At 45.9% G+C, this 14,188-nt stretch overlaps 1 protein-coding gene and 1 pseudogene across 1 annotated transcript; one reads left to right on the top strand and one right to left on the bottom strand.

The window, feature by feature from the left end:
- Positions 1-2,615: 2,615 nt before the first annotated feature.
- On the top strand, positions 2,616-7,894 carry LOC121534676 (serine/threonine-protein kinase NIM1). The gene is made up of 4 exons (XM_041841262.2): positions 2,616-3,044; positions 3,681-4,007; positions 5,480-5,748; positions 5,966-7,894. The coding sequence occupies exons 1-4, from the start codon at positions 2,972-2,974 to the stop codon at positions 6,716-6,718; spliced, it is 1,422 nt and encodes a 473-aa protein (XP_041697196.1). The 5' UTR covers positions 2,616-2,971; the 3' UTR covers positions 6,719-7,894.
- A 2,661-nt stretch (positions 7,895-10,555) lies between these two features.
- Positions 10,556-12,933, bottom strand: LOC121534455 (annotated as a pseudogene).
- Positions 12,934-14,188: the final 1,255 nt, after the last annotated feature.

The following is a 14,188-nucleotide window of genomic DNA, read 5'->3' as shown; positions in this document are numbered from 1 at the left end:
AAGGATGAGTACAACCCCAATAACACCATCCCAACCGTGAAGCATGGAGGTGGAAACATCATTCTTTGGGGATGCTTTTCTGCAAAGGGGACAGGACGACTGCACCGTATTGAGGGGAGGATGGATGGGCCATGTATCGCGAGATCTTGGCCAACAACCTCCTTCCCTCAGTAAGAGCATTGAAGATGGGTCGTGGCTGGGTCTTCCAGCATGACAACGACCCGAAACACACAGCCAGGGCAACTAAGGAGTGGCTCCGTAAGAAGCATCTCAAGGTCATGGAGTGGCCTAGCCAGTCTCCAGACCTGAACCCAATAGAAAATCTTTGGAGGGAGCTGAAAGTCCGTATTGCCCAGCGACAGCCCCGAAACCTGAAGGAACTGGAGAAGGTCTGTATAGAGCAGTGGGCCAAAATCCCTGCTGCAGTGTGTGCAAACCTGGTCAAGACCTACAGGAAACGTGTGATCTCTGTAATTGCAAACAAAGGTTTCTGTACCAAATATTAAGTTCTGCTTTTCTGATGTATCAAATACTTATGTCATTCAATAAAATGCAAATTAATTACTTAAAAATCATACAATGTGATTTTCTGGATTTTTGTTTTAGATTCCATCTCTCACAGTTGAAGTGTACCTATGATAAAAACTACAGTCCTCTACATGCTTTGTAAGTAGGAAAACCTGCAAAATCGTCAGTGTATCAAATACTTGTTCTCCCCACTGTAAGTATTCAGACCTTCTACTCAGTACTTTGTTGAAGCACCTTTGGCAGCGATTATAGCCTAGAGTCTTCTTGGGTATGATGCTTTAAGCTTGGCACACCTGTATTTGGGGAGTTTCTCCCATTCTTCTCTGCAGATCCTCTCGGCACAGCTATTTTCAGGTCTCTTCAGAGATGTTCGATTGGGTTCAAGGCTCTGGCTGGGCCACTCAAGGACAATCAGAGACTTGTCCCAAAGCCACTCCTGCGTTGTCTTGGCTGTGTGGAAGGTTGAACCTTCGCTCCAGTCGGAGGTCCTGAGCACTCATCAATGATCTCTCTGTACTTTGCTCCGTTCATCTTTCCCTCGATCCTGACTAGTCTCCCAGTCCCTGCTGCTGAAAAACATCCCCACAGCATGATGCTGCCACCACCATACTTCACCGTAGGGAAGGTGCCGGGTTTCCTCCAGCTGTGACGCCTGGCATTCAGGCCAAATAATTCAATCTTGGTTTCATCAGACCAGAGATCTTGTTTCTCATGGTCTGAGAGTCTTTAGGTGCCTTTTGGTAAACTCCAAGCGGGCTGTCATGTGCCTTTTACTGAGGAGTGACTTCCGTCTGGCCACTGTACCATGAAGGCCTGATTGGTGGTGCAGCAGAGATGGTTGTCCTTCTGGAAGGTTCTCCCATCTCCACAGAGGAACTCTAGAGCTCTGTCAGAGTGACCATCGGGTTCTTGGTCACCTCCTTGACCAAGGCCCTTCTCCCCCGATTGCTCAGTTTGGCCGGGCGGACAGCTCTAGGAAGAGTCTTGGTGGTTCCAAACTTCTTCCATTTAAGAATGATAAAGGCCACTGTGTTCTTGGGGACCTTCAATGCTGCAGACATTTTTTGGTACCCTTCCTCAGATCTGTGCCTCGACACAATCCTGTCTCGGAGCTCTATGGACAATTCCTTTGACCTCATGGCTTGGTTTTTGCTCTGACATGCACTGTCAACTGTGGGACCTTATATCGACATATGCCTTATATGCCTTTCCAAGACATGTCCAATCAATTGAATTTACCACAGGTGGACTCCAATCAAGTTGTAGAAACATGTCAAGGATGATCAATGGAAACAGGATGCACCTGAGCTCAATTTCGAGTTTCATAGCAAAGGGTCTGAATACTTATGTAAATAAGGTGTTTCTGTTTTTTATTTTTATTACATTTCCAAAATTGTCAAAAAAACAGTTTTTTCTTTCTCATTATGGGGTATTTTGTGTAGATTACTGAGGAATTTGTTTTATTTAATCCATTTTAGAATAAGGCTGTAACGGATAACAAAATGTGGAAAAAGTCAAGGGGTCTGAATACTTTCTGAAGGTGCTGTATATCTGGGTCGTGATTCATCTATGTCATCTCCCTCAGTTACCCCTAGCCTTATAAGAGGTTGGAATGGAAGACTAAGGCCTTTGGTCCATTCCCTGTATGCCCCTTTGATACCTGGGGTTAAAAAGGAGTTGTTGTTAGGTCATTATTTTTAGGTAAATTAGTGATTTGTCATATAACAGTTTGTCACCACACATCCCCCATCTTTTGGTCCTTAATGTTTATATCCCTTACCAGGAGTGTGATATAATTTGTGATTGACATTTTCCCCGAACCCAAACTCTCCCGACCATAGTCATGCTTCCAACGAAACTCTTATATAATGTCACGTGTCTGCCTGTTTGGCTGGTTCGGGGCTGGGTCATGGCTGGGTCAGACAGCCAGACAGTCAGAAGACGGGTCCAGTCTAGGGGTTAAATAGCCTGTGTAGAATGTTCTGTCTGTGTAGGAGGAGCCAGACACAGAGGGGATTATGGGTATTGACATAGCAGAGCGGCGACGTCTGCGGACAGACACACGGATAGAGGGAGAGAGAGAGAAAGAGAGAGGAACAGGTACAGAGAGAGAAAGTGAGAAACTAGGTGCTCTGTAGGAGAGGTTGTGATTTGTCACAACACTCCACAAGGGAAAGTAGATCTATCCGGAACAGCAGAGAGACTATTTTTCCAGTTTGTGACAGTTTATGAAAGTAACAGCGACGTTTTTGATGAATCCGTGTACCTGTTGCCTTCTACCTATTCGTGAAGTGGATTTCTCCAGTCCCCCAACACCAACACTGACTGAGCACAACTACTAGGACAATTACAACATTCTTTGAGCGCTTGGAGAACTTTCCAAGGACACTGTCTGCCCACCCGGGGCAGCCCACACGCGGGCAGCCCACCCAGACCATCAGCCATGTTTCAGAACCAGAGGAAAAGCGTCAAAGCTGTGAGGAGCAACAAGACAGCCGCTAAAGGGAAGGTGCTTTGTGAGTATAGGAGGCTTTTGTTTATTTATTCTTATTGCAATCAATCAAATGTATTTTATAAAGCCCTTTTTACATCAGCAGATGTCACAAAATGCTATACAGAAACCCAACCTAAAACCCCAAACAGCAACCAATGCAGATGTAGAAGCACGGTGGCTAGGAACAACTCCCTAGAAAGGCAGGAACCTAGGAAGAAACCTAGAGGGGAACCAGGCTCTGAGGGGTGGCCAGTCCTCTTCTGGCTGTGCCGGGTGGAGATTATAAGAGTACATGGCCAGATTACGGCCAGATTGTTCTTCAAGATGTTCAAACGTTCATAGATGACCAGCAGGGTCAAATAATAATCACAGTGGTTGTAGAGGGTGCAACCGGTCAGTATTGTAATGTAATGTCATATTTTGCCACATATTTCTATGCTTATTCTTCTGATTATCACAGTTTGCTAATAGACTATCACTATCCAAGTGGCTAACCCATATCAGAAGGCTTTACAAACTCTAGCAGTTTCATACCACCGCGGCAAGCCATTGGTGTCAGAGGTTCGGAGGTGTTTCAGTTCTTCAGAGTTGTTTTGTCAAACTTCTGAGTCTACGTAGCTTATGTTCCCTGCCTCCTCCCTGTGTTTCTCTGCTGCAGGGAACAAAGCTCAGCAGACGATAGCTCAGCGATGTGGAGACCCGAAAGAGGGAGGGAAGGAGGGAGGAAAGGAGGAGAGAGGGAAGGAGGAGAACATCGAGGAGAACAAGGAGAACCAGCTGATGTCTGGTGGTGATGTGGTGGAGGACGTTGAAGAGGTGAAGAGGCAGAGTGTGTTTGATAAAGCCGTCTATGACCTGGCCCACACGGAGAAGGTGATGAACGACCTGACGTTCGGACGGAGGGTGGCCTTCTACGAGTTGAGAGGGGAGATCGGCTGTGGAAACTTCTCCCAGGTGAAACTGGGCATTCACGACCTAACTAAAGGTGAGACACAGCCCTGGATCATGGAACCACCTATCAGTGGTGGGAAAAGTACCCAATTGTCATACTTGGGTAAAAGTAAAGATACCTTAATAGAAAATGACTCAAGTAAAAGTGAAAGTCACCCAGTAAAATACTACTTGAGTAAAAGTCTAAAAGTAGTTGGTTTTAAATATACTTAAGTATCAAAAGTAAATGTAATTGCTAAAATATACTTAAGTATCAGAAGTAAAAGTATAAATAATTTCTAATTCCTTATATAAAGCAAACCAGACGGCATCATTTTCTTGTTTTTTAAATTTACGGATAGCCAGGGGCACACTCCAACACTCAGGCATAATTTACAAATGAAGCATGTGTGTGTAGTGAGTCTGCCAGATCAGAGGCAGTAGGGATGACCAGGGATGTTCTCTTCATAAGTATGTGAATTAGACCATTTTCCTGCTAAGCATTCATAATGTAACGAGTACTTTTGGGTGTCAGGGAAAATGTATGCAGTAAAAAGTAAATTATTTTATTTTGGAATGTAGTGAAGTAAAAGTAAAAGTTGTAAATAGTAAAGTAAAGTACAGATACCCTAAAAACTTACTTAAGTAGTACTTTAAAGTATTTTTACATAAGTACTTTACAACACTGCCACTTATACAGGGCTCACTTGTAAAGGATATGTAATTCTCAATGTGACTTCTCTGGTTAAATAAAGGATAAATAAAACAATTATACATATTGTAAATGGCACAAAGAAATCACACAAGTTCCTCTTGTAGTTTCCTTGGAAAATTACCCGTCTATATAATGTCAAGTGATGATATGTTTCATATCAACATGACTATGATAAGGTTTGAATTCATGGATCCCCAGCGTATGCACTTCCCTGCGGAGACATGTTAACATGGCTTGATTACTTCACTAGCACATTTTGCCTTCACAGTCTAGACCTCAATAGCCTTTTCTCATGTGGACTCTACCAGACTCTCTGGCTGGGAGACCTACAGCTTGCCAGCCACCTTGCCTTGCCATTGTTGCCTTGCCGGTGTTGCCTTGCCAGTGTTGCCTTGCCAGTGTTGCCTTGCCAGTGTTGCCTTGCCAGTGTTGCCTTGCCAGTGTTGCCTTGCCAGTATTGCCAATCTTGCCTTGCCGGTGTTGCCTTGCCAGTATTGCCAATCCTGTGTTGCCACACTAAATAAGTCTGGAGGAGAACAAACTAGGTTAATCCAACATGTGAGAAAAATCCGATGGCTATAATCTCATTAAACTTTCATTAATCCCTGTCGATTGTCTTCAGCCCCTTGCACATGTCTCAGACTCAGTCACAAGCTTATGTATTGAGGACAGTATTGAGGACCATAGCCATGGCAAGACGAGCTGAAAAGAGATAAAGAGAGAGGAGAGCTTAGTGAATTATAAATGTGATGTCTCTAACGCTCTCCCTGCCCCCTTCTCTCTCTTCCTCCATCTTGGATTCCAACACCCAGAGAGAGTGGCAGTTAAGATCCTGGATAAAGTCAAACTGGACAAGAGGTCCCACGTGCTGTTTGCCTCAGAGATCGGATGCATGGAGAGGCTGTCCCACCCCAACATAGTGCGTCTGTACGAGGTGGTGGAGACGTTTAAGCGGCTGTACCTGGTCATGGAGTACGCCAGTGGAGGAGATCTGTTCTCACGCATTACCACCAGGGGTAGACTCTCAGACCTGGAAAGCAAACTCATCTTTTCCCAGATACTGGCTGCAGTCAAACACATGGTGAGTTAGCAACATTATAGTCTCACATCGACTCTAACTACTACAGTAGCACTGTGCTGTAAGTCTGTCTAAACAACAACGGCCCATGGAGGACCCCATTTTAAATAAGTGTTGTGTGATACGTTGATGTATCCTTAGGGCCCTAACGTGCACACTCAGTCTCTGTGTACAAATCTTGCTTTGTGTTTTCAAGTATTTTCTTCTTGTCATCTTCCAGCACGATAACAACATAGTCCACCGGGACCTGAAGGCAGAGAACGTGTTCTACACCACCTCCTACTGCATCAAGGTAGGCGACTTCGGCTTCAGCACCTCCTCGCGCCCCGACGACGTCCTCACCACCTTCTGCGGCTCCCCGCCCTACGTCGCCCCAGAGCTCTTCAGGGACAAAGGCTACGTGGGCCAGTCCGCTGACGTCTGGGCCCTGGGTGTACTACTCTACTTCATGACTACTGCCATGTTGCCCTTCAACGCTGCCAACCTCAGCCGGCTGAAGGTCTGCATCCTTCAGGGCTCCTTCACCATCCCAGCCTACGTGCCCGACCCCTGCCACCAGGTCATCCAGGGCATCCTGAGGCCCGTGCCCGCCGACCGCCTCTCTGTAGCTCATATCATGACCTACACCTGGCTGAAGGGCATCGACTACCCCCAGGCGTACCCCTCCTCCCGCCCGACCCCAGCCCACCTGGCTGAGCCCTCCCGGGTCCTGAGTACAGACGAGCTGGATGTCAAGGCAGCCCTGGAGGACCTGGGGATAACAGAGAGTCACCTGGTGAACAACACCTGCCCAGACCTGAGGAGCCCTGTGACAGGGGCCTATAGGATCCTGCTGCACCGCATCCATAAGAGGAAAACAGTGGAGGCGGTGGGGTACAGCGCTGCGTGTCACAAAGACTTCCAGGTCAAGAGACGCTGGAGCGAGGGGACCTTGCCTCTGATAAGGCCTTCTGCTGTGTGTGTAATCATGTAGAGGTGGAGGAGTCTAGCCAGTCAGACGGGCAGTAGTCTAGGCCTAATCAGACTCACTGCTGGGACAACTGTATAAATATCTCTCTGTCTTATGATAAGGAGCGGTAGTCAGCAGAAGAAGGACCTTGAAGCGAATGGCACTTTTAACAAACACAAGGGACAAAATTAAATGAACGATAACGAGATGTACATAACACAGTTTCTATTGGGTTGTTTTTGGTAAGGTCTTGGGAGCTACTTCAACAACATGAGGCTGTACAATCACTAATATATTAGAGACTCATTCAGGGACGTTTTTTTTTCTTCTGTGGAAAAAAGAGAACGTTGAATAGGAAGCACACAAGGACACTGAATAGGAAGCACACAAGGACACTGAATAGGAAGCACACAAGGACACTGAATAGGAAGCACACAAGGACACTGAATAGGAAGCACACAAGGACACTGAATAGGAAGCACACAAGGACAATGAATAGGAAGAACACAAGGACACTGAATAGGAAGCACACAAGGACAATGAATAGGAAGCACACAAGGACACTGAATAGGAAGCACACAAGGACACTGAATAGGAAGCACACAAGGACACTGAATAGGAAGCACACAAGGACACTGAATAGGAAGGACACAAGGACACTGAATAGGAAGCACACAAGGACACTGAATAGGAAGCACACAAGGACAATGAATAGGAAGCACACAAGGACACTGAATAGGAAGCACACAAGGACAATGAATAGGAAGCACACAAGGACACTGAATAGGAAGCACACAAGGACACTGAATAGGAAGCACACAAGGACACTGAATAGGAAGCACACAAGGACAATGAATAGGAAGCACACAAGGACACTGAATAGGAAGCACACAAGGACAATGAATAGGAAGCACACAAGGACACTGAATAGGAAGCACACAAGGACACTGAATAGGAAGCACACAAGGACACTGAATAGGAAGCACACAAGGACACTGAATAGGAAGCACACAAGGACGTTGCAACGACAAAGGATTCTTTGCCTTCAAAAAAATATATCCATCTTTTTATATTTGGAGTATTGTGCTTTAGTTTGACACAACCCACATTAAACATAGTCAGTTGTAGGGTTACTTATACTGTGAAAGTTTTTACTGTGTAAACTTAACAATCAGACAGTATTCTTATCTATAGGTTTTTTGTCATACATCCTTGTTTTTCTTATATAATCAATTGTATTATATTTCTGTGATTTGCATAATGTTTTTCACTGTCATTGTCACATTAAAATGTTTTGTAGATAACAATAAGAAGTGATAGTGTTAATTATAATGACTATCTGCTCATTACAAAGAGTCTCAGCGATAATGACTATCTGCTCATTACAAAGAGTCTCAGCGATAATGACTATCTGCTCATTACAAAGAGTCTCAGCGATAATGACTATCTGCTCATTACAAAGAGTCTCAGTGATAATGACTATCTGCTCATTACAAAGAGTCTCAGCGATAATGACTATCTGCTCATTACAAAGAGTCTCAGCGATAATGACTATCTGCTCATTACAAAGAGTCTCAGCGATAATGACTATCTGCTCATTACAAAGAGTCTCAGTGATAATGACTATCTGCTCATTACAAAGAGTCTCAGCGATAATGACTATCTGCTCATTACAAAGAGTCTCAGCGATAATGACTATCTGCTCATTACAAAGAGTCTCAGTGATAATGACTATCTGCTCATTACAAAGAGTCTCAGCGATAATGACTATCTGCTCATTACAAAGAGTCTCAGCGATAATGACTATCTGCTCATTACAAAGAGTCTCAGCGATAATGACTATCTGCTCATTACAAAGAGTCTCAGTGATAATGACTATCTGCTCATTACTTCGTTATAATGATTTAACAGTTCAACCGGAGTTCAGTCACTTAAAAAATACCACAAAAAAAACATTGGATACAAAATGTAATATTACTCTTAAAAAGAACTTGAAAACACACAAAACATCTGAACAACATTCAACAAACAGCAATTTTATAACCGATGACATTGATAAAAAAAAACACTAATCAGAAATGACACCATGATGCCAAGACATTCAGAGGCTTACGGATTTTGGGCAGTGGTCAGACGGGCTGCTACACTAAATACACTAGCTCAGAATCCAACGACATCGAAAGTCCTGGAAATTGCATTGGCTTTAAACACAACGTTCACATGAAACATATACAAGACTCACATGGAGCACTCCCTAACCTGCTTGCAGGCTGCGTTGTCCCCTCTGTGTTGGAGGGGTTTTCTCCTCACCTCCCTGACTGAGCAATCCACAGCTGCAGGTCTGGAGATAGGGTCCACAGCTGCATACAGTGAGGGAAAAAAGTATTTGATCCCCTTTTGGTGGCAAAACCATGTTTGGCAATCACAGAGGTCAGAAGTTTCTTGTAGTTGGCCACCAGGTTTGCACACATCTCAGGAGGGATTTTGTCCCACTCCTCTTTGCAGATCTTCTCCAAGTCATTAAGGTTTCGAGCCTGACGCTTGGCAACTCGAACCTTCAGCTCCTTCCACAGATTTTCTATGGGATTAAGGTCTGGAGACTGCCTAGGCCACTCCAGGACCTTAATGTGCTCCTTCTTGAGCCACTCCTTTGTTGCCTTGGTCGTGTGTTTTGGGTCATTGTCATGCTGGAATACCCATCCACGACCCATTTTCAATGCCCTGGCTGAGGGAAGGAGGTTCTCACCCAAGATTTGACGGTACATGGCCCCGTCCATCATCCCTTTGATGCGGTGAAGTTGTCCTGTCTCCTTAGCAGAAAAACACCCCTAAAGCATAATGTTTCCACCTCCATGTTTGACGGTGGGGATGGTGTTCTTGGGGTCATAGGCAGCATTCCTCCTCCTCCAAACACGGCGAGTTGAGTTGATGCCAAAGAGCTCGATTTTGGTCTCATCTGACCACAACACTTTCACCCAGTTCTCCTCTGAATCATTCAGATGTTCATTGGCAAACTTCATACGGGCCTGTATATGTGCTTTCTTGAGCAGGAGGACCTTGCGGGCGCTGCAGGATTTCAGTCCTTCAAAGCGAAGTTTGTTACCAATTGTTTTCTTGGTGACTATGGTCCCAGCTGCCTTGAGATCATTGACAAGATCCTCCCGTGTAGTTCTGGGCTGATTCCTCACTGTTCTCATGACCATTGCAACTCCACGAGGTGAGATCTTGCATGGAGCCCCAGGCCGAGGGAGATTGACAGTTATTTTGTGTTTCTTCCATTTGCGAATAATCGCACCAACTGTTGTCACCTTCTCACCAAGCTGCTTGGCGATGGTCTTGTAGCTCATTCCAGCCTTGTGTTGGTCTACAATCTTGTCCCTGACATACTTGGAGAGCTCTTTGGTCTTGGCCATGGTGGAGAGTTTGGAATCTGATTGATTGATTGCTTCTGTGGACAGGTGTCTTTTATACAGGTAACAAACTGAGATTAGGAGCACTCCCTTTAAGAGTGTGCTCCTAATCTCAGCTCGTTACCTGTATAAAAGACACATGGGAGCCAGAAATCTTTCTGATTGAGAGGGGGTCAAATACTTATTTCCCTCATTAAAATGCAAATCAATTTATAACATTTTTGACATGCGTTTTTCTGAGTTTTTTTGTTGTTATTCTGTCTCTCACTGTTCAAATAAACCTACCATTAAAATTATAGACTGATCATTTCTTTGTCAGTGGGCAAACGTACAAAATCAGCAGGGGATCAAATACTTTTTTCCCTCACTGTATATACACAGACTGGCACACACACACACACACAGACACACAGACACACAGACACACACACACACACTCTTTCGGTTAGACTCACAGGAACCAGTCGACAGCTATGGTGAGGGTGATGTCTTCAGTGGGCAGGCCAACAGAGGTCAGTATGATCACCATGGTGACCAGGCCAGCCTGAGGGATCTCTGCTGCTCCAGTACTGGTTGCTGTCGCTGTGATACTGGTGACAGGAAACAGGACAAGTAGATGAAAAGTCGAATATGACTAGGGCCCCTGTGTTACTGTCCAGGACAAACTCTGGGCCCAGGTCTTTCTGGTCTTGCCTGGTCTCCCCTCTTTCCCCCTGGTCTCCCCTTTTCCCCCCTGGTCTCCCCTCTTTCCCCCTGGTCTCCCCTCTTTCCCCCTGGTCTCCCCTCTTTCCCCCTGGTCTCTCTCTTCCCCCTGGTCTCCTCTCTTTCCCCCTGGTCTCCCCTTTCCCCCCTGGTCTCCCCTCTTTCCCCCTGGTCTCCTCTCTTTCCCCCTGGTCTCCTCTCTTTCCCCCTGGTCTCCTCTCTTTCCCCCTGGTCTCCCCTCTTTCCCCCTGGTTTCCTCTCTTTCCCCCTGGTCTCCTCTCATTCCCCCTGGTCTCCCCTCATTCCCCCTAGTCTCCCCTCTTTCCCCCTGGTCTCCTCTCATTCCCCCTGGTCTCCCCTCTTTCCCCCTGGTCTCCCCTCTTTCCCCCTGGTCTCCTCTCATTCCCCCTGGTCTCCCCTCTTTTCCCCTGGTCTCCTCTCTTTCCCCCTGGTCTCCTCTCTTTCCCCCTGGTCTCCTCTCTTTTCCCCTGGTCTCCTCTCTTTCCCCCTGGTCTCCTCTCTTTCCCCCTGGTCTCCTCTCATTCCCCCTGGTCTCCCCTCTTTTCCCCTGGTCTCCTCTCTTTCCCCCTGGTCTCCTCTCTTTCCCCCTCCAAAAGGCTTCTTCGGCTGTCCCCATAGGAAAACCCTTTTTGGTTCCAGGTAGAACTCTTTTTGGTTCCAGTTAGAACCCTTTTTAGACCCAAAAGGGTTCTACGTGGAACCAAAAGGGTTATACCTGAAACCAAAAAGGGTTCTTCAAAGGGTTATCCTATGGGGACAGCCGAAGAACCCTTTTAGGTTTTAGATAGCACCTTTTTTTCTAAGAGTGTACCTGATGATGAGGTCCATGTGGTTGACCTGGGCGATGAAGATGGCTGCCACGGCCTCGTAGAGTGCTGTCCCATCCATGTTGATGGTAGCGCCCACAGGGAGGTGTACCCTCTTGTCCACATCATTGGTCTCTTCCAGACAGCGGAATGTGATGGGCAGTGTGGCAGAGCTGAGGGAGGGATTAGGAAGAAAATAAGTACATTTGAATGGGATAGATGGATGGATGAAGGAAGGAATTAATGGGTGAGTGGATGGGTGGGTGAATGGATGGATGGATGAATGGATGGCTGGATGGATGAATGGGTGAGTGGATGGGTAGGTGGATGGGTAAATGTGTGGCTGGATGGATGGATGAATGGGTTAGTGGATGGATGGATGAATAAATGGATGGTTGAATGACAGCTTCGATCATAAGACCTTATTTCAGGACCCTGAGTTCCTTATTTTCTGTTATTCAGTATAATAACAAAAAAATAAAGTTTTCCTTAACCACTTCCTGAAGTCAAACCAAATATCCAGTGTGTGCAGTATTTCATGAGTAGCCTCACCTAGATGAGGTTCCCAGTGCCTGCAGTAGGTAGGGGTTCCTGTGTGTAACGGTGAGGTAGAGCAGAGAGCAGGGTAACCAGGCTGTGAACCAGCAGGCCTGTTATCACACACAGAGTGTGCAGCTGACCCCCCCATCTCCCCAACGTCACGCATCTCCATGATCTTCCCTGCTATCAAGAACAGGATCCTCACTGGGGCGTACCTGAGGGACTGCGACAAAGCAGAGTTGTGTTGCATTCATGTGCACCACTGAACATTGGAAAGTAAGAAACAATCCCACAGGGAAACGTCTAAGAGGGCATGAATGCAGCTTTAGGGCCACATAGAATCTACATGGGCAGAATTATTAAATGCCTTCTATAGCAATTGTGTTCTAAAATAATTTATACAACTATTATTGTTATTATTATTGTTATTATTATTGTTATTATTTTTAAAAATACATAGCAAGATGAGCCACGGCCATTATTACTGTTTACTTACCAGATGATGACGCTGAACTGGCGCATAATGGCTTTGTTCAGCCAGTAAAAGAAGTCCTTCAGAGGTCTTCAACTCTCCCAGGACCAGACCAAAGCCTATAGAGAAGACCACCAGACCCAGGACATTCACCCTACTGGAGGAGTCCACAATGGGCACCATGTCACCCCCCTGGTCCCCTGTAGGGCTGGGTGGGCTAGGAGGAGGATGGCTGCTTCCTACCGTTCTACGAAAGCTGCCGGGGGGGCTGACGCTGTCGTAGTCCATGTGGGGACAAACGACATTAGGAAGGCTAGCTCGGGAACTGCTGAAAATGGATTTGAAAGAACTGATTCTAGCTCTGAAAGACTCCAAAATCTGCAGATTATTTCAAGCCCTCTACCATCGCTGGGCCACGGCTGCGAAAGGTTCTGCAGGCTACTGACATTACACATCTGGCTAAAAGACTACTTCAGCTCTGTTGGCATAACTTTTATAGATAACTTTGACACATTTTGGTAACAGAGGATGCTCTAGTCCACAGGAATGACGGAGTCATCGTGTCAGCATAGACCAACATCCCTGTGGAATGTTTCCAACACCTTGTAGAACTCCCCGAAGACATCAGGCTGTTCTGGAGGCAAAGGAGGGTCCAAAACCCAGTACTAAATGGGCATACCCAGTAAACTGTCCGTTGAGTGTATATGGGGCTCTCATTATTTCTTAAACCTTTTACACAATGCAGTGTTCTTTAATGCCAATTCCAAAATCATTTTGAATTCTACTCCTCAATAGTTAAGTTGGATACAACCTATTGTGCCGGGAGTTGAACGCAGGCCCTGACAGGTGGTATTCTCATCCGAGTGCCACTGCCAAGAAGAGAGGCCATGTGCAGTGACCCTAAATACCAGAACACAGACGATTGACTGGCCTTATCCAAGAGTTCACCCACGGTGTGCTGAGATGGATATCATTTATCAACATATTGGTTGTGTCAATAATCATGTTTCAATTAACATTGGAAAGAATATGTCAATATAGCCAGCAAACGTGTAGATATTAAATTCTCAGAGTTAAAAAAACAAACAAAAAAACATCCCTCATATTCCTCAAAAAGTATTGCATGCCCACTCCTAAGCCCCAGTTGTAGAAGACAACGGCACCCTATTCCCTATATAGTGCACTACTTTGGACCACAGCACTACTTTGGACCAGGGGCTCTGGTCAAATGTAGTGCACTATATAGGGAATAGGGTGCCGTTTGGGACCCATCCAGTGTAACCTGAGTGCAGTGTGAGGCATCAGTCAGCCACAGAGCAGCACTAAGGGCTGATACTACGCTGAAGGCATGCTGGAAGACAGCCCTTATTCTCTGCTGTCAAAGCGGCTGCCATTCAGATGGGGGGGAAATGATGAAATGCTGCCATTATAAAGGGGAACCAAAGGGCTCGGTGGCAGGAGACACCCGATCTAACCTGGCAACCTGGCCTCCCTTTGTCCCCATGCAGCCATTTCATATCTGACATATCCACAGTCCACCACA

The sequence above is a fragment of the Coregonus clupeaformis genome, chromosome 21 (genome assembly GCF_020615455.1).
Source record: "Coregonus clupeaformis isolate EN_2021a chromosome 21, ASM2061545v1, whole genome shotgun sequence".
NCBI classification, from domain to species: domain Eukaryota; kingdom Metazoa; phylum Chordata; class Actinopteri; order Salmoniformes; family Salmonidae; genus Coregonus; species Coregonus clupeaformis.
This window is presented reverse-complemented; position numbering and strand designations above follow the sequence as displayed.

Coding starts and splice junctions, on each gene's coding strand:
- LOC121534676 (XM_041841262.2), top strand. CDS start 2,972: ATGTTTCAGAACCAGAGGAAAAGCGTCAAAGCTGTGAGGAGCAACAAG. Junction 4,008..5,479: donor CATTCACGACCTAACTAAAG/GTGAGACACAGC, acceptor TCCAACACCCAG/AGAGAGTGGCAGTTAAGATC. Junction 5,749..5,965: donor TGGCTGCAGTCAAACACATG/GTGAGTTAGCAA, acceptor GTCATCTTCCAG/CACGATAACAACATAGTCCA.